At 43.9% G+C, this 20,070-nt stretch overlaps 1 protein-coding gene across 4 annotated transcripts in view; it reads right to left on the bottom strand.

Moving 5' to 3' along the window:
- The window catches only part of PCSK5 (proprotein convertase subtilisin/kexin type 5), a gene marked incomplete at its 3' end in the record, with an annotated part of 433,646 nt that overhangs the window by 167,796 nt on the left and 245,780 nt on the right, over nt 1–20,070 (bottom strand). For all 4 annotated transcript variants that reach the window (XM_080668429.1, XM_080668430.1, XM_080668431.1 and 1 more), the window contains exons 12-14: nt 19,094–19,282; nt 9,180–9,316; nt 600–743 (exon numbers count right to left, since the gene is read on the bottom strand). In XM_080668429.1, the coding sequence (XP_080524555.1) occupies nt 600–743; nt 9,180–9,316; nt 19,094–19,282 (470 nt within the window). The remainder of the gene's footprint in view (nt 1–599; nt 744–9,179; nt 9,317–19,093; nt 19,283–20,070) is intronic.

The following is a 20,070-nucleotide window of genomic DNA, read 5'->3' as shown; positions in this document are numbered from 1 at the left end:
TATAAAAATTGTAAAGTTCTTTTTTTCTATCCACCCAATTTTTGCAGGATGAGTGCAATAAACACTCTCACACCTGGTCACAGTGTAGACTGGTACATCTTTGTCTAGAAGGCAATGTGACAAAAGATATCGAAGCTCTAAAACTGGTTAATCCCTTTGATTCAGTAAGATGCAGTCATTCTCGGAACAGAACTATATTATTAAAGACCAATTAAAGATATCGACCAAACTGATAAATGATGATATTCATCCAAACCTTGTTTAAACTTGTGTAAAACTCCAAGCAAACTACTATATCAGATTATGGATTAAATACATTACAGTATAGTCATAGGATGGACAATTATGCTGTCCTTTCAATATGTGTCCTAAGCATATTTGACTATTTCAAGAGTAAAAAAGGATATGAAAACTCTCTATATAGTGTGGTTTAGCTTAGAAGAAAAACATGGATATTTGAATATGAGTATCCATATACAAATATTTGGGGGAATAGAAATGAAATATATCAGAATATGGGTAGAAGTTTATCTCTGCATGGTGGGACGATGCATGAGAGATCCCTCCTTAGCCTTTGTCCCTGGTGGAAACCAGCTCACCTGCATAATCCTCTGTACCATAGTCATCGGTGGGGTCTTCGACGCGGCTGTAGCGGACACGTTCCACTTTAGGAAACTCGTTGGTTGGTGAGTATGGCTGCACAGAGGTGCCATAGAGTACCAAAGACCATTCTTTCAATTTACCTAGGGAAACAATAATGAAACCACCGCATGACCAAATACTCACTCTTTAGCCTTGTAATTTCTTTATTTCCTTTTCACCTAAGAAAAAGCATCAGTAGAATTATGGGAGACAGATTCATATGAATCATTACATCAGATACAGGGCTAGAAATACACATTTACTACTGTTTGCAGAATTTATGCACTATAATTCACACACTATGTATTTACAAAAAAACCCCACAAAACAATGAACGATATTGACAAAGACTGATAAATGATGATATTCAGGATAGGCCTTGATTTAATCAGCATTTATAGGTAGACTAAGAGACAAACACACCTCAGATTGCTGGGTTGAATTTCAAATGATGGGTATTTAAAAGAATCCCAGAATTTTACAGACAGATTTCTTTTTCTAGGTATAAAAGTCTTACTTGAAAAAAAATTTTGGGCCCTGGTTGGTGTGCATCTGTTGGTTGGAATTCGTCCCATACATGGAGAGGTCAGCTGTTTGATTCCCCGTTAGGGCACATGCCTGGGTTTCAGGCTCGATCCCAGTAGGGGGCATGCAGGAGGCAGCTAATAGATCAATGTCTCTCTCTCAAATAAAAAAATACTAAAAACATTTTTTTGTGTTATCTGACTTATAAATAAGAAGACAAAAACAATGACTTGGTTCCACATGATTCCTGAAGCAGTCATTCAATCTTTAGAATACATCACTACTTAATTATCCTATAGACCCGATAGCCACTAGATACATGTGGCTATTTAAATGAATTAAAATAAATTCAGTTCCTTAGTCACACTAACTACATTTCAGGTGCTCAATAGCCACATGTCACCAGTGGCCACTATAATGCAAGCATAGACGGAGATTACTTCCTACATTGGAATGTTCTACTGAGCGGTTGCAATACATTTTCTGGTCAAGGGTGCCTTAAGACACGAGATAAGTGTTTAACCTCATCTGGATAGTATGCTCACAAGGGACATTTCTTTTACTTTAGTCCATATTTGTTCATTTATTTCTTAGATTTATAAAATTAAAGTCTTTACTGCAAACCCTGCTCCCAGGCCATTAAGCTTAATAAGATTCACATAAGAAAGAATCAACCATAAGCAGAAGTGATTAATAAAAAGCATTAAAAACACAGAAATATGCTGATAGAAAGGACTACCCTTAGAACCTCCCCAGTGCACACACAGTGGCCTAATACAGAGTCCAGGCGTGGTTCAGAGCGAGGGCTCTCCCACAGCAAGACCACGGTGAACTTCAGGTGTCATCTAATTCATCTATTAGCATCTGTATCATCCTCTAATTGATGCTTATCATTCCTAAGGGCTTATACATGCTAAGTTTTATCCCATTGTTCATAACAACTGGGATGTAGCTGCTTGAATTGCCAATATAGTTCATGTAAACAGTGATGAGGAAACTGAGGCACAGAGGTTGATAACTTTCCCAAGGGCAGTGAGAGGACAGATTAATATTAAAACCCACCTAGACGTGCCCATTTAAGATGGCAATGTAGGAAGATCCTGACGCACTTCCTCCCACAGATACACCAAATCGACAGCTACATATGGAACAGTTTCATCTGAAGCAGTGGTTCTCAACCTTTCTAATGTGACCCTTTAATACAGTTCGTTGTGGTGACCCCCAACCATAAAATTATTTTCGTTGCTACTTCATAACTGTAATTTTGCTACTGTTAATGAATCGTAATGTAAATATCTGTGTTTTCCGATAGTCTTAGGCTCTACAGCTGCGGTTCTCAACCTGTGGGTCGCGACCCACAGGTTGAGAACCGCAGCTGTAGAGCCTAAGACCATCGGAACTGTATTAGAAAGGTTGAGAACCACTGTTCTGAAGGTAACCTCAAAACTAGCATTCCTATGCATTAGGCAAACAAGAAAAAATCCATATCCAAGTGGGTAGGGGAGGCTGAGACACAATCTCACCCCTGGTGTGGTGAGAAAGTGGAGGGAACTCAAAACCCCAAGCTGCTCCATGAGGAACAAAAGGTTTAAATCCCACATTGAGCACCCCAACTTTTAAGACCAGCACCTGAGGGCTGAGACCCACAAAGTTATAGCAACTGAGATGCAGTTCTTACAGGTTCCAGCAGACTCGCCCACTCCAGGGTGTACCACAGGGGCAGCCAATAGAAAAGCACCTAGACTTGCTGTGAAACAGGCTTATTTGCTTCTCTTAAAGCATCTGCCTGGGGAGAAGGAATCTAATTTAACAGCATCTGGAGGCCTACTGAAATACTCTCCAAAGATGGAGACCCACAGGCACCATCTTTGCACTCTCCCTCTACCTCCCTCTAGCTCACTGGTATCTTCAAGAAAGGAGCTTAAAGTCTTGTCAGGCCCTGCAATTTTTGTGGCTGCCACCCACAAAAAGTGGCCAGCAGGGCTTATATTTTCAGGTCTCCTAGAACTGTAAACAAAATTGACAAGCCTTTAGTTAGACCCACTGAGGAGAAATGAGAGAGAAATCAAGTAAATAAAATCAGAAACGAAAAAGATGTTATAACTGATACCACAAAAATACAAAGGATCATAAAAGACTATGAATAAATAAATGCCAACAAATTAGAAACAAAAGAAATGGATAAATTCCTAGAAACATACACCATACCATGACTGAATCATTAAGAAATAGAAAGTCTACTAGTAACTGACCAATTACTGGGAAAGAGATTGATAAACATAGATGCGAAAATCCTCAAAATTATGAGCAAACTGAATTCCATAACATATTACAAAGATCATACACTATGATCAAGTAGGATTTATTCCAGGGATGCAAGAATGGTTCAATCCATCAATGTGATACACCACCTTAACAAAACAAAGGATAAAAACCACATGATTACCTCAATAAATGCAGAAAAAGCACTTGACAAAATTTAACATCCACTTCTGATAAAAAAAATCTTTCAATAAAGTAGATATAGAGGGAACAGAAATAAGGCCATATGGCAGCTAATATCATATTCAATGGTGAAAAACAAAAAGCTTTTTATCTAAGGTCAGGAACAAAACAAAGATGTCCACTCTTGCCACTTTTAATCAACATAGAATTGGAAGTCCTAGCCAGAGCAATTAGTCAAGAAAAAGCAATAAAAGACATCCAACTCCAAAAGGAAGAATAAAACTGTCACTATTTGCAGATAACTAAATATATATATATATGTGTGTGTGTGTGTGTGTGTATATATATATATATATATATATATATATATATACACATACACATACATACACTAGAGGCCCAGTGCACGAATTCATGCATGGGTGGGATCTTTTGGCCCAGCCAGAAATGGGGCCAATCAGAGCTGCAAGACGTTGGCCGGTGGGGGGGAGGGACTGTAGGAGGTTGGCTGTGGGAGCGCAATGCATTGAGTGTCTGCCCCCTGGTGGTCAGTGCGTGTCATAGCAACTGGTCGTTCAGTCGTTTGGTCACTTAGGCTTTTATATATCTATATCTATATCTATATCTATCTATCTATCTATCTATCTATCTATATATATATATCTATACTAGAGGCCCGGTGCACAAAATTCATGCATGGAGGGGGGTGTGTCCCTCAACCCAGCCTGCACCCTCTCCAATCTGGGACCCCTCGAGGGATGTCTGACTGCCCGTTTAGGCCCGATCCTGGATTGGGCCTAAACGGGAAATCGGACATCCCTCTCACAATCCAGGACTGCTGGCTCCCAACTGCTCGCCTGCCTGCCTTCCTGATTGCCCTAACCGCTTCTGCTTGCCAGCCTGATCACCCCCTAACCACTCCCCTAACAGACTGATTGATGCCTATCTGCTCCCCTGCCAGCCTGTTTGCCCCTAACTGCCCTCCCCTACAGGCCTGGTTACCCCTAACTGCCCTCCCCTGCAGGCGTGTTCTCCCCCAACTGCTCTCCCCTGCAGGCCTGGGTCCTCCCCAACTGCCCTTCCCTGCAGGCCTGGTTGCCCCCAACTTCCTTCCTCTGCCAGCCTTATAATTGAAACTTTGTAGCCTTGAGCAGAGCCAAGCCTTCTGCTCGCTCCATGACCGGAGCCATTTTTGTTGGGATTTATTTATCTCCTATAATTGAAACTTTGTAGCCTTAAGCGGAGGCTAAGGCAGGCCAGGGCTGAGGAAACTTGGCTTCCACCATCGCCGGGGCAACTCAAGCCTCCTGCTCTCTCCGTGGCCGCAGCCATCTTGGTTGGGTTAATTTGCATATTCACTCCTGATTGGCTGGTGGGCGTGGCTTGCGGGTGTAGCGGAGGTACAGTCAATTTGCATATTACACTTTTATTAGATGGGATATATAGATATATATAAATATATATAAATATATATATCCCTAAAGACTTAACCAAAGAGCTTTTAGAACTAATTCAGTCAAGTTGCAGGATACAAAATAAACATACAAAAAATATGTTGCTGAGTTAGCTAACTTGCTCAAACTTCCTGGAGACTCTGACCAATTCTGTGTGCCCATCTCCCAGCCTCTGATCCTTCACTCACAATGGCTCTCGTAGAGTGGCACCAGGATGTACTGCTTGGTTTTCATGATGGTACCCATGGTTAATAAGCTGCTGAGCCTTGCTACAGAGGAAACTGGATTGGTAGATAGGTAGGTAGATAGAAGAGGGACAGATGTAGATATATGGGTGATATACAAATGACTGGATATCCTACCATGCTAAGTGGCAATTTTTCCCCCCTCGTTTGGAGAGAAAAATTAGCCCTGGTTTTTCAGTAGACTGACTGATGTAATCTCCCTTGGGGAATCTCTTAAGATCTGAATTAGCCCTGGGCAGAGCAATACTGGTCATGTGGTCCACATGACTCTTAACATGATTGAGTCTCTCCCTGAAGGCCTTTTTAAGCTGACACTATCACTTAACCCCAAAAAGAGGGCAGCAGAGAGATGAGCAACAGTTCTGTTGCTAACATCAGTTCTCACTAATCAACAGAGAAACTGCAATGTGATATTACCTCATACTTGTTAGAATGACTATTATAAAAAAGACAAGAAATAACAAGTGTTGGCAAAGATGTGAAGAAACAGGTACCTTCGTGCACAATTGGCTGGAATGTAAATTGGTGCAGCCACTGTGGAAAACAGTATGGAGGTTCCTTAAAAAAAGTAAACATAGAACTACCATATATATAGTCCAGCAATTCCTCTTCTGGGTATTTATCCAAAGAAAAATTCAGACAACAACTTGGAAAGATATGTACACCACGTGTGAAGGTATATGTATCACATGATTGTTTACATGTGTTTATTATAAACTAGAGGCCTGGTGCACAGTTAGGGGACAATCAGGCTGGCAAGCAGAGGCAGTTAGGGCGATCAGGCAGGCAGGGAGGAGAATGGTTTGGAGCCAGCGGTCCTGGATTGCGGGAGAGTGGTTAGGGGCGATCAGGCAGGCAGGCAAGTGCTCTGAAGAGTGCTGTCTCATAATTGATTACTTCCCTTCATGCCATTTCTGAAGTGCTTCCTAAGTCCACTGAGAGGGTCAGCCCATCTTTTTATTTTTCACTTACTATGTCATTTTATTTCCTTAGAACCCCTGCCACAAGTCACATCAAATACTGCTATGTTTGTGCCATCATTTTTTTTACTTCCATACCACTTTTTCTACTTGCTAAATTTTATTGGAGATTTTGCAATTGATACTGCAACTGTGTCAAGAAATAGCTATTTAAATATACAATGAGAAAAATTCATTCTACTTGCTAACATAAATGCAATCTGCCCAATACAGAAAATCTGAAATAGGTTTAATGTGTAACAAAACAAAAAACTGCTCCCCAAATCTAATAAAAGTGAAACATGCAAATTGACCATACCTCCGCTAAGCCCACAAGCCACGCCCACCAGCCAATCAGGAGCAAGTATACAAATTAACCCAACCAAGATGGTGGTTAATTTGCATATCCAGGCACAGAGCGAAGACTGAAGACAGTGTAGAAGGAAGCCAAGCGCTGCAGAAGGGAGTGAAGCTGCGGAGAAGCAAGCAAGCTGGGCAGGGGAGAAGGGAGGGAAGCAGGCGGGGCTGGGGAGAAGGGAGGGAAACAGACCGCCGCAGGAAGCCCTATTGCAGGAATCTTCCTGCAACGGGCCTCTAGTCTTTAAATAATATACAAATGCTAAGAAACAATAAACAAGTATAAATTCGGTTTGGAGCTAGGAACTACTATTTGGAAATAATTCTAACATTTAACTGGGCTAGAAAATTCTACACCTCCAACTGAATACCTAGTAGGTTAATAAGTCCCTCATGCATTATAGAGAGACCTTCCACATGAGTGTTCACCATAGAAATGACAGAAATGTGTGCGTGCACCCACATACAAGTAACAGCATTAGAGTATCTCTCTTCTGGCATAAAAGAACATCTCTAAAATGATTGGAAGTGACGGGTTAAATGTGATAATTTAAAAAGTATAAGGAGCAGCCAATGCTATGAAACACACAATCTGGATTTTCTGGGCCACTGCAGAGGGCTTTCAACACAGGGAATCACAGGGAACTGTATAGACTCTGAACTCCTTGAGGGCGGAGAGATTTATATGCCGAGCCTCTGACCTTTGAACACAAATGTCAGGTCATCCAGCAGTGTGCCCTCAGGGCAGTGTACTCTTGCGGGCAGGGGAGGAGCATTTCATCACTGACATCCTTTAGAATTGCTGGGTCATGGTGATAATAAAGAGCAGTCACTTTAAATTAGTTTTATAACTGCCTTAAATTCTCAGCAGAGAATGCAACCCTTGTGTCCTCACCCTAAGCCAGTGGTCACCAACCAGTGGTCTGCGGACCACTGGTGGTCCATGAAGTTCAAAAAATTGGCGACTGCAAGCTGCAACGCCAACCCCTTGGTACCCAACTGCCAAGATTGTCAGTGTCTATTTCTCTGGGATCTCCCGCCACATAAAAGCCCTGTAGTGAGACCAGCTGACGGATCAACTGGGAGCAGCCTTTGGCGAGGGCAGCACAGCCAGTCACCCCCACAGCAGGACAAGGAGCATGGCTTCAGAAAAGAGAGGAGAGGAGGGGAAAGGAGAGGGCAGGTCCTGGGAACTAAGTATATGATGAACAAGTGAAGTGTCCAGAAACCAGGATTTAGTTTATCTGAATGTTTTCTACCAACCCTGCCTTGTCGACAAACATTTGATTTCTGGATAAAACCTTGGCAACCATTATATTCAGCCTGCATGCTGGAGGTGAGCTGGACCCAGAGAACCTTGTGACCTTGCCACCATGCTTGTTTTAACCTCTCTGAGTATGGGACCACTGTAGCCACACAGATGAACCCCAGCTCAGAATTAGGGAAAAGATGGCCAAACTGTGTGATCAAACATGGACCTCTCAGAATGAGAAACCGGTGGGCCAAAGTCTGGTAAATGCACACTCGTGTTCACCCTGTGTTCTGCTGGGGGCCTCCTCCTCCTCCCTCTGCAGCCCCCTGTACCTGAATGGTACACACTCTTACAATTAACTACAGAATGTCTGGGTTAATTTATTCTGCCATCAGGAAAGGGCTGGACTTGGATGTCAGTCCAAAAATCACTCTGAGGCCTGATTCTTCTGCAGCTGGATTAGAACACTGAGAAGCATGAGTTTTTCAGACAATCGAACATGTGTCCACCGCTGGGTGGGAAGCTGGGTTACTTATCACACAGATCATCTGTCACTAAGCCAAGTACTCCATAGGGCTCCGTCACGGGCAGTATAGGCTGCTGCAAGGAACTGCTCCCTCTCCAGCCTGTGCTGCATTGGTAATTCCACCCCCGCCCCTCTTTTAAGGTTAGAAACAGCTTCCATGGAGAGGGAAATAGGACACATGCAGCAACAGGAGTCTGAGGTCAACTGAAAAGACCTTTGTTAACACAGTAATGTCCATGTTTTGTTTTTTTAACATATCAAGTAATTTTTCTTTTTCCTTAGTTTTGGGTTCATGTAGGACAGAATACCATCATTCACTTTCTTTAGTGGCAACTGTTTAGCTGGCACAGGCCAGCCCAATGTCTTGCCTGCACGGAAATTTAATGTAGAGTAAACTCAGAAAAAAAGATAAGGAAATGTGTCTCCTCCTATGATCCAGTAATTTAACCCAGTGCAGGGGGACAAGGCTGGCTAGTTTATGGACGAGGAAAGTAAAGGGAGCTGGTTAGAGATATGGGTCTTATATTTTGAAATATCAATCAATAGCTGTCATGTTTTACCCTGTACTTATATCTAAATATTTATTTTTTATTTCTTACCCTTGAATTATTACCTCTGAAACTGTAATTTTGAGAACTAGGATACATGCAAAACTCAAAACACAGGATCACATGAAAAAGAATGATGTTGATATATGAGTGTGAAACACTCCTTGGCCAACATATACTCATTTTTTCTACACAGCAAACCAAATTACAGACAGGAAGTTCTCACCTGGAGTCTTGAAGTTCCTCAGCTGGGAGGGAGTGTCGTAGACTTCAAGGATCCAGTCACCGGCAGCTCGTTCTCCCCAGCAGTGAATAGTCATGAACTCCCAGTTTTTAAATCCTTCCATGGAGTGGTCAAAAAGCCTGAGAGAGAACCATAAAACATTGTTTTATCTGTTATTTATCAAGTCAACACTATAATCAATGCTCTTTTCAAATCCATCTGCATGTTTGCCTGAAAACTGGAGGCTATATTCATTCTGGACATCACTGATACAGGGGTGGGCAAACTTTTTGACTTGAGGGCCACAATGGGTTCTTAAACTGGACCAGAGGGCCGGAACAAAAGCATGGATGGAGTGTTTGTGTGAACTAATATAAATTCAAAGTAAAGGAGCGGAGGGGAGAGCAAGAGAACCCTCGCTCTTTCGGCTCCGTGGGCCGGATAGAACAGCCGAACGGGCCGGATCAGCCCGCGGGCCGTAGTTTGCCCACGGCTGGATTAGTAGATCCAAACACGTATCATTTATTGTTCTCCCCCAGGGAACCAATCATGGGCTGTCCATGCAATCGCAAATCTAGAAGGCACCACCACTGGAGAATCAGGGAAATTAGGTTAAGACTTTACCACAAGATGGATTGTTCCAAGTGTTGAAGATGTGGTGCAACTGGCACTCCTTACACTGCTGATGGGAATACAGAATGGGACTGCTGCTCTAGAACAGGGTCTCGGTTCTTACCATACAACTCAACAATCCCCTCCTATATATTTATCCGAGAGACGTGAAGACATATGTCCATGCAAAGGACAACATGTGAATGAATGTTCACAGCAGCTCTATTTAAAGCAGTCAAAAGCTGTTAACTCAAATGTCCTTCAACAGTAATAAAAACTGATGAACAGTAATACCATGAATGAATTTCAAAAGCACTAAGGTGATTCATAGAAATCAGACACAAAAGACTACATTCTAGAAAAGGTAATAAACAGAAACAGCTCAGTGGTTGTCGAAACTGCGAGGGAGGTGAGTGGGCTATGGTGGAGGTTTTAGGGGTGATGGAACTGTTTCACATTTTGAAAGTAATGGTGCATGGTTATACAGCCATATAGATATGTTAAAACTCACTGAATTGGTTACATTAAGTGAATTGTATGATATGTAAATTACACTCAGTCAAAAGGCTGCCCACTAATCTTCTCCAGTTCAGGAGTCATTCCTCAGATTCCAGCCTAGACTTTGATCTTCCAGCCCTTCCAATGAATTTTAAAAAACATGTTTTTATTGATTTCAGACACATGAAGAGAGGGAGAGAGAGATAGAAACATCAATGATGAGAGAGAATCACTGATTGGCTGCCTCTGCACGCCCCCTCCTGGGGATTAGCTCGCAACCTGGGCATGTGCCCTGACCAGGAATTGAACCATGACCTTTTTGTTCCTGGGTGAACACTCAACCACTAAGCCACACTCACCGGGCCTAGTGATTTCCTAAGGTTTTAATTCCCTACATGAAATCCTCTCCTACTTGAAACAGCTAGCATTGTTTCCTGTGATGTAATGCCGAGGGATGCAAAATAAGAGAAAGTAAGGAAATAGAATCCTCATCAAGATGAAAGAGATATCAATATATCATGTGTAAAACTAGCACATCAAGAAATTGGCCTATCATTTATAAAGGCATATAATGTACATCTAACTTCCTGAAAACACAGCCAAAAGATTCCTGTGGAGATGGGGCCTGGAAGGTGGACACTAAAAGATGAGACAAGTGACAGATATTTTCAAAGAATTTTTCTTTTTAAAATCATGTGCATCTATTATTTTTATTTTAAAAAAAGAATGAAATAAGAAAAATAATCTGAGAGCCAGAGAGGTGGACAGAGAGGGAAATACGTCTAGCACTGTTTTAGGAACAACGATGTCCAGTTACTGGGCCATATCTGTGCTTCAGTGGAGACAAATGCAAAGGTTATGGCGAGTGGATATTGATGGTGATTTCATGTTCGCCAAGCAAACTGGTGGTTATAATTTGACATTCTATGTAGTTCTTCCTTCTGGGGTAAAATGTGCCCTTTTAAAAACAAAAAATAACTAGTTTACTCTCCTTACAACGTAAATATATTAAGACTCTAATTTTTTTCTTTTAAAAAAGCATACTAAAGAGGCTCCTTCTAAAAAATGCCAGCTGGATTCAAAAGCTGCTAGGCTGGGTGACACAGCTGTAGGCTGTGTTAGGTAAATGGCTGACACCTAGCAGTATTCCCAGGAGAAAAACAATAAACAGGAATATGACTTGCTGCATGTTCCTGAGCCCTTGAAACAAGAAAAATAAAAATTATTTAGCAGCATTCTCTCAGTGTCCCATGTCAGAAACTCTGGGAAAGGCCGAGTTAAAGTCGAACAGGTTTCCTTTCTGGAGAACATCTCAGATCTTTGGGATATTAAGGTATGTCATGTAATCTCCATAATGGGGTACCGAGAGGCAGGGATTTTCAGATCTTACATGGGCACTAAGCCCCTTTCTCTGTATGCTATCTGTAAAGTTTAGCTCTGAGCAGAGAGGGGTCTCGTATTTCAACGAGGACCTCACCGGGTCTGGCAGCTTTCCTTCACGATGACAGGGATGGAATTAGTGGCTCCTTATACGAATGTGTCCACACCTGTACTAGATCTTCTATGCAGTAAGGATGATACATTTGATGGAGATCCTACAAGTCATGTGCTACTATAATAGGGCTCATTTTACAAGGTTTTGGCTCAAAACTGGACTTGGCCAGGAGAAATTGCTGAGTCATTATGGAATTGACTTATATACACAAGAGTTCTTCACGTTAAACCCAGAAAATATGCATGCATGCTGGGAGACAGAGGTGGGGGAGAGGTGCTCTTCATGTTGCCTTTCCTGCCAGAGACGCGTTACTAAAGGGAATATGTTGCCACAGAAAAGGACAGAGGCGCAAAACCAGTCTAGAACCACTTCCCAGCCCACAGTCTAATTTAGGCTACAATTCTGGTGGCCATTGAGCCATTTGAGGGCACTGAGGCAACAACTTGTCACATCATACCTTCCTCAGAGTGCCAGACTTCAAAGCAATTCCCAAACAGTTTAGACAGAGCATCTGGCTGCTTGCCTCACGTCCAAAAACGACAGAGGAGACCGAGGCTGCGTCGCACGAGGGGCCGTCTTGTTTCCACAGCCTCGGCCAGCTCTTCATCCTCCCAAGTCAGCTATTGGACTGCTGGGTTAGCAGACCCTCTGTTTCTTCCCTTCCACCTTTCCTGTCTGCCTCTGAAAACCGTTCCATTGCTTCTAATCACTTTTAAATCACGTTGGAAACAAAAATTAAATATATGCCGGGTGCCAAGAAGAACTGTTCACAAATCAGCATTCAAACAAGTGTTTCAAAGCTGGAATATAAACAGGCTTTGTCTATCTGGCTCACCAGCTACCCCCTGGTCTCCTCACTTTACGCAGAGGTGGCACGGTCATTAATTTCACGGGGACATAAAAGCTGAGGAGAGGAATTAAAATGAGGCTCAACTCAATCATTCCATTTTGCTAAAAGAGTTGATGGGGAGAGAGACAGACACTGATGGCTGTTGTTTCAACTATCTGGGCAATCAGTGTTCTAACTTCGCCCTGTCTTTTATTTTAATGCTGACTCAACACTTAAACTGTTCCTTGTTTATAGCACTGTACTTTTTAAAAACACCACATCACCTGCACATGACAAGAAGTCATGTCGCTACTAGACTAGACTTGTGTTGCAAAGAACATACTTGCTCAAGATAATCCAGTGTCAGATGGTGGACACCTGCTAAGGAGATTCTAATTGTGTGGTCTCTGTATAGCAACTAAAAAGGCCAATGCCCAGTGTGAATGTCTCTGCTGTGCCATCAGTGGAGAAAGCATCATCGGTGTGGGTAAGACGCCAATGAAGCAGGGCCAGGGTGCAGCAAGCTGGAGTAGGTGAACTCCAGGTCCGTATCCACATCTCCTGTTGTGGTGAAACCCTGTCCTGTCAGAACTGACTTCATAATAACATGCTCAACGAAAGGAGATGTGCACATGGTGGCAGAAATGATGCATCCGGTTATTAAATGGTGCTCCACAGCCCTATCCCTGTGAGGTTTTCAAATAAGTTATTTTGGATGAAGCCTGGTAGTACATCCTTATGAGGAAGTAACCCAGGAAATACCTTATATAATTACTGTAAGCTCCCTCCTCCCCCTTTCTCACTTAAAGAGCTGAGCCAAACCAAGGCTACAACATTTTCCTATGATGTTACGGCAATCGTTTAATAAGATGATGTGTAAATACTGACAGCTATGTGTACAGAATTATTCCTAAAATTGTAAATGGATCTTAATTTCACCCTACCAAACAAACAGTATTTATGTTCACTATAAAAAGACAGTAGACCAATATTTTTGGAAGTTTTCTCTGTTTTAAAATGTTTAAGTGCTTCATCCCAATTTAAGGTAGAGCATATATAATGCTTAAAGCACTCATTTGTCTCAATTGCATTTTAGTTTTTTATTTTCTTTAGCTGTTGGCTTTTGTAAGTTTTAAATAATTTGTTTCTGAAATAGGTTATTGAAAACACACTATTAGGGTTTTTTTTCTCTCTAACCTAAATCATTTATTTAAGAAAGGTTGAGTGAAAGACACTGGTTCTAGAGGTTTTGATTACCTAAAAAGATGAGTTTTTAAAACCTTTCAACATGCATACTATTACTAACTTACTCACCAACCCCAAAATGCATTTCTTCTTGTGGATAGGTATATGATGTAAGTACTTAATCTTCTGAAGATTTAGTCCATTTTATAGTCGATGGCTTTTATCGAAGTACCTGCTTTATATTTTAAACTCCTCTGTAAATTACTTGCACAGCATCTAGCACATACTGCCCACAAGTCTTCTGATGACACGAAAATAACAAGAACGTGTGCGAAAAAGCTGGGTTATCTTTTAAATCGATGCTAAAGTGTGGTGTGTGGACAAGCAGCTTCGGCATCACCTGGCAGCTTATCAGAAAGGCAAATCCATGGACCTCACCCCAGACCTCCAGATGACAACCTCTGGGAGAGGGGCCAGCCATCTGCTTGACTGAGTCATGCACCAGGTGCGTGGAGAAGTGCAGGGCAATAAAGGCTAGCACTCCCTAAGTACTTACCATGCCGGCGGCTGTGCTGCGGACTTGCTTTACGTTATCTTATTTAATACTTGCAACAACCCTGTGAGGCAGACACTATTAGGTCTGTTTTCCAGATGAGAGAATCACCTTTCCAAAGTCAAACATAAAAACTGGTGAAGTCAAGACCAACCCAGCTCTGGCTAATTCTAAGGCCATTTCTTCCTTTGAACGAAGGAAGAGGGTTCTCACGGGGAGGCCTTACTGAAATGAAAAACTTTCACTGCAGAAGTATAATTTGTACTGCAAGTCACAAATGCATGTATATAGCATGACACTTTACAAATGTCCATTGTCTGCTGCTGAACATGTGGGTAGAGCAGCAACCAAAATGATTCAAATATAAATACCACACTCAGCCCTAGTGTTGTAGAAGGCTATAGGTTTGATAGAAGGCTGTAGGTTTTGCAGCTTAGAAAGTACGCCTCCTCTGTACTTAAGATCCTAATTAGAAGCAGAGATACTCAGTGGTAATCAAATTTAGAAAGGGAGGCAAAGTTTCAGCTTTCAGTCAGAGGCCAACATTTGGAACCCAGAGCCAATCCAGAGAAACTAACTCTAAAACTCAACGAGTTGGGGGAGGGGAGGTTCAGGGAGGGGGAAGATGATGACAGCTTTTCGTAATTCTAAACAAGTGCAATTGAAGGAAGAATCTGATGAGACATGCTTTTGTTTGAAAATTTTTACAAGGGCAGATTGTGAATGTCATAGAACAAAAGCTCCTATCTAAAGTTGCTCTTGTCTAAAAACATTTTCAAGGCATCCCAGCTGCCCTGGCTACCCCCATGGTGCTAGATCTCCACATTCTCCCCAGAAGCAAACAATCTGGGGCGATCATTCAGCTTGGCTCTTTGTTAGGCAGGGCATACAGTCCAAGGGGAGGACCCAAACGGTGGGAGGGCAGGGGAAACACAGGGAAGAGGAAGCACTGCCCATTTGTCCATTCGGGGACTCCTCTGTTTATTCAGGGCTCCCACCCTCCCACTAAATCATCCACCTGGCTTCCCAGCGGTGCTCCCCTGCTGGGCGAACGGGGCACAAGCTCAAGTTGGACTGGCTCTGAATGCTGCCAAGTGCCTTCCAGGCTCAGCACCTGCAGATGCCTGGGTAAACGCTCTTCCTCCAGCAGCTGTTCTCCACAGGAGCTCCAGCAAGTGCCCCGCAGCCCGCACAGAGCGGCGCTGAGGGGCTCCAGATGGCCCACGCAGACCTAACGTGCTCAGCGACATGGTGGAAAATTGATTCCCCAGGACTTGCTGTGCGGAGGGGAAACACAGGATGCACTAAAGAAATGCCTCACAGAAATGTCACAGTGGTCGGCAAACTGCGGCTCGCGAGTCACATGCGGCTCTTTGGCCCCTTCAGTGTGGCTCTTCCACAAAATACCACAGCCTGGGCGAGTCTATTTTGAAGAAGTGGCATTAGAAGAAGTTTAAGTTTAAAAAATTTGGCTCTCAAAAGAAATTTCAATCATTGTACTGTTGATATTTGGCTCTGTTGACTAATGAGTTTGCCGGTCACTGGTCTAGGAAGAGAAGGACTTTATTTCCTTTGCGAATTTACCCTTAGGGATAATATTTTCAGGGCCCAAGACTATAATACCTATTTTGTCAACACTGAAAAGGAGAACAGTCCCAGGGAAGAAGAGAGCGGCATGTCTCCCCTCCTTGTCCACGTGTCTAGTTTTGCCTCATAAAGGGGGTGTGGGCTCGCTGCTCTCGGCACCCTCCCTTCTTGCAGCAGCCAATCCACAGTCCCTGTGAGGAGCTGCACCTCCTGGAGGAGCAGGAGGGACCTGGTGGGAGTGACTCTTGGCCACAGCTCTACCTCTTCACTTCAAATGCCCCCCCTCCTACCCCCACTAGGGCAACTCTGTATTTTAAACCTTTCAGAATCCTATCTTTTAATTGCACAGTGTTCTCTGCTGTATGGGATCTTCAGAAGTCTTGACTTCCCTGAAGGAAAGATGTGTAAACAGGGGAACAATTTATTGCTCTCGTTAATAATCTCTGATACACAAATTCCTTCTAAAACCCAACCTAGTCACCTTTTCCTTGAGGTGTTTTGCCCTGCAGACCAACAAGGAGGAGACCAGGAGCGAAGCAGGACTCCCCCCCCCCCCCCGCCCCTCCCTTTTCTGTGCTTCTTGCCCTCAGCTCCCAGTCCTGGGAATGTGTTTTGAAACAGGGCCAAGGTGACAGAACACAAGGATTCCTTGCCACTAGGCCTGAGATGGAGTGGTTTTGAGTAGAGACTTCCTCTCATAAAATTTAAGCTTCAGAATATGCCAGAAGGAGGAAATGCCAAGAGAAGCCGTCCTTCCCGGAGCCACCTCGGTAGGAGGGATGCTACTAGTGTCAAGCACCGCAGGGGCAGGGGACCAGGCCCTGGAACGTGGCCACGTGTGGCTTTGGGACCTAGGCAGCTGTTTTACATTTAAGGAGTCAGCTGCTCAGAGCAATGTTTTGGGGGAGCTGTAGACAAATGAATCCATAACATCCTTTACATCTCTTGGTGCCGTCGGCCCCTTCTCCAGGGTAGTCTGTGTACCTCTTTGGGGGGCTACTTACTTTCCTGAGATGGAAAATGTCCAAAAGAGCAGCAGTTAAGAAAATGCTGCAGACCCAGAAGCCCCACTCTGGGTGCAAATCTCATTCTCAGGAGCCCTTGATGGGGGAAACGGAGGGAAACCTCGGAACCTCCAGTCTCTGAGCGCCTGAAATGCATGTTCCTTTTTCTCCGACACAAGTCAGGCAGCGATCTTGGATTCAGCACTTTGCAAAGAGCAAAGCAGATGTCCGTGGTTCAAGAATGCATGTGCGGCTGACGCCAGTGACCTCATCATCCACCAAACGCCTGTGACGAGCGGAACCCACAGCTCCTCTGCTCACAAGTTTCCTCACTGAAGTCATTTTGGGGGAAGCCAACACAAAATACCAAAATGTGCAGGAAGAGCCCAGCAAGGCCGAGGCGGCTGAGCTTTCCAAGCACACAGCAACTGCGAAGGGCTGTTTTTCCACAATAGAGGGGCTCGAGGCAGAAGAGCCCCCCGTGTGTGCACCTCACAGTGTTTCACCTGGAGACTCTTTCAGGTTCCAGGCAGATGAATAATGGTGAAGAAAGAAAAGAAACAACAGAGAAAAGGGTCTTCTCTGGCTTCGGTAACAAAGGCTAGTGTGACCTCCATTAATCATGTCATTGTGCATCTGAAGGCCTCCCTTGCTGAAAAGAAGCATCATCAGGCAGGTACTTGCAATGACCTGGCAGGCGACAGCGGAGACCCCTGTCTGCAGAGTGGGGAGGACCCAGCGCCTTTCTGTTCTTTGCACCAGCACGCACTGATGCTGGCTAAGCTGCGCTTCATAAAGCAGCACTATGCCCAGACTTCCCCATGCCGGAATGAGAGATGTCAGGTTTTAAAGAACACAGCAAGTCTTTCAAGTGCAGAAAGAAAATGCAATTGAGGATTTAGGAATCCGTACTCCCAGTCACCTGGAAGTACTCTTTATCGCTCTCCCCTTTTCTCCCTGTCCCATAGCAGAATGTGGGGATTCTGAAAAGCAAATGGCAACTGCCAAGGTTCACTTCGGATCTGCAGGCCTGCACTGGCTCCCAGCTTCTCACGTCCTCTGGCTTGTTGTTAATCTGCTAACAAAGACCCCCGCTGCCAGGGTCCCCTGGCACGTGGACAGGTAGCTGTGTCTACAGACCAGGTTGGCTTTCATTTGGACTCTATGTGCCATTGATGATGAGGTTTTTACTCCCATTAAAAGTGCCTCTTTGAGAAAAACATAAAATTAAAGACTCTTTTAAGGCTCCTTTCTGCTTGTGGTTTGTACTTTAGAACCGTAATGGGAATGAGGTGTATAGGACAACCTGATATTTTCCCATCAGGTCCCACCTGTTGACAAGCACCCACCCCCGCCCATGTTCTCAACCACTCAAAAAACCAGTGGGGCAAAGAAAGCTTGGGCTAGAACGTTCTGGCCTTTTATCAGGATTCTGGCACAGGGAGTGGGGAGAAGTGACAAGGCTAAGAAGAGAAACTGAGTGCCCTTTAGGGCAATAAAGTCCAAAGGGCCAGCCTTTAAAATAGGGGTCAGCCAACTACACAGCTTCCTCAAGCCACATCTGCCCTCTGCCTGTTCTGTAAATAGAGTTTTACTGGACCACAGCCATGCCCATCCATTTATATCATCTACAGTGGCTTTTGCACTCTAATGGCAAAGTTGAGTAGCTATAACAGAAACATGGCCTGCAAAGCTCAAAACATTTACTAATTGACTGTTTGTGGGGGAAAATGTGCCAGTACCCTTTTTAAAACAAATAGAATTTCCTTGAACTTCAGAAAGTGCTTGGGCAAGAGAAGTCAGCTAATCTGTACCAAATGCCAGCGGACATTTAAGGACAGGGGGAAGAATCTCAGAGGCCTAAGGAGTTAGGGCTCTATATGTCATTTTAGGATAAGGAACAACAGGTGGCCTTCCATTTTCCTGCAGCATCCCTTTCATATCCCCCAACTATGATATGTGCTACTGTTCTTTGCAGCTTCATACTCTCTAATTACGTATGGGCAGTGAGGGCTGTGACCATCCATATGACATCTGGGTGCCCCTTAGTTAGTTCTTAGGGTAGTAAATAGAGAGCAGCTGCCCTTTCCTCCCTAAAGAACAGCTGAGTGTCAGTGTGCCCCACACTCTGGTGGGCAGAGGTTATCATGGTACCTGTTGGCCAAAAGCTGGGACCTGGTTCCTGAGGGTGAGGTCAGGTAGATGGCCAGGTCACCCCTCCTGGGATGGGTGATGGTTATGCGCACAACTACATGCTCCAGGTAGTTGACATGGTGGTTGGGGTTATCCGAGCAGCCCGATGCTTTATAGATGGAGCGCACGGCACTGTTGGGGCGGATTGTCCTGCAACAGAGAGAGAGGGAGTTTGAGTGAGGTCCCTGGCAGAGCTCAGCTAAGAGAGCCTGCAGGCTCGAATGACATCGCACAATGTAATACAAGCAGCTGGTCGCTGGACACTCAAGGACACAGTGCTATCACCAAGTGATTGGGTCATTTAAAGGATTAACACTTGAGGCAGCGGGAAAGATGCATGAGAGGAAAGGGGGAATTGAGGGCCTTTTGTCTTCACACAGGTAGTGTTTCTCCAACCTAAGAATCTCAGCTTATAACACAGATTGCTGGGCCCTGGCCCCAGTGTCTGATTCAGTAAGGTTGGGTTAGATCCCAAGAATTAACATTTCTAACAAGTTCCCAGGTGGTAGAGAAGTTGCTGATCTATGAATTATACTTTGAGAGCCACTGATACAGGGTACCATGGTACAGTGAAAGCTTGGGGATTAGCATGACCTTGGGATTTGACCCTGGTCTACCATTTCCTTACTCTATAACCCAGGGGCACACACTTCCTCTTGTCCACAGGTTCCTGTCTTCTTCACTAGCTTCTTTCTGTGCCATTGCCACCCTTGAACACTGGGCTCCAGCCACATTGGCATCAGTTCAAGTTCTGGGATAGTTTTCCAACTCAGGGCCTTTTTTATTTCTTTCCCTCTGCTGTTCCTATGGCTGATACTTCATGGTCAAAGCTTAAATTTCACTCTCTGAGACTGTCATTGAACCAAAGGAAAAATACGTCCCCACCGCTTATTTTCTAACGCTTGTATGTCCAACATTCACTTATTGTAACTTATAAT

Source organism: Plecotus auritus (genome assembly GCF_963455305.1).
Source record: "Plecotus auritus genome assembly, chromosome: 5".
Lineage (NCBI taxonomy): Eukaryota > Metazoa > Chordata > Mammalia > Chiroptera > Vespertilionidae > Plecotus > Plecotus auritus.
The sequence above is the reverse complement of the archived record's forward strand: the minus strand, read 5'-3'. Positions and strand labels throughout refer to the sequence as shown.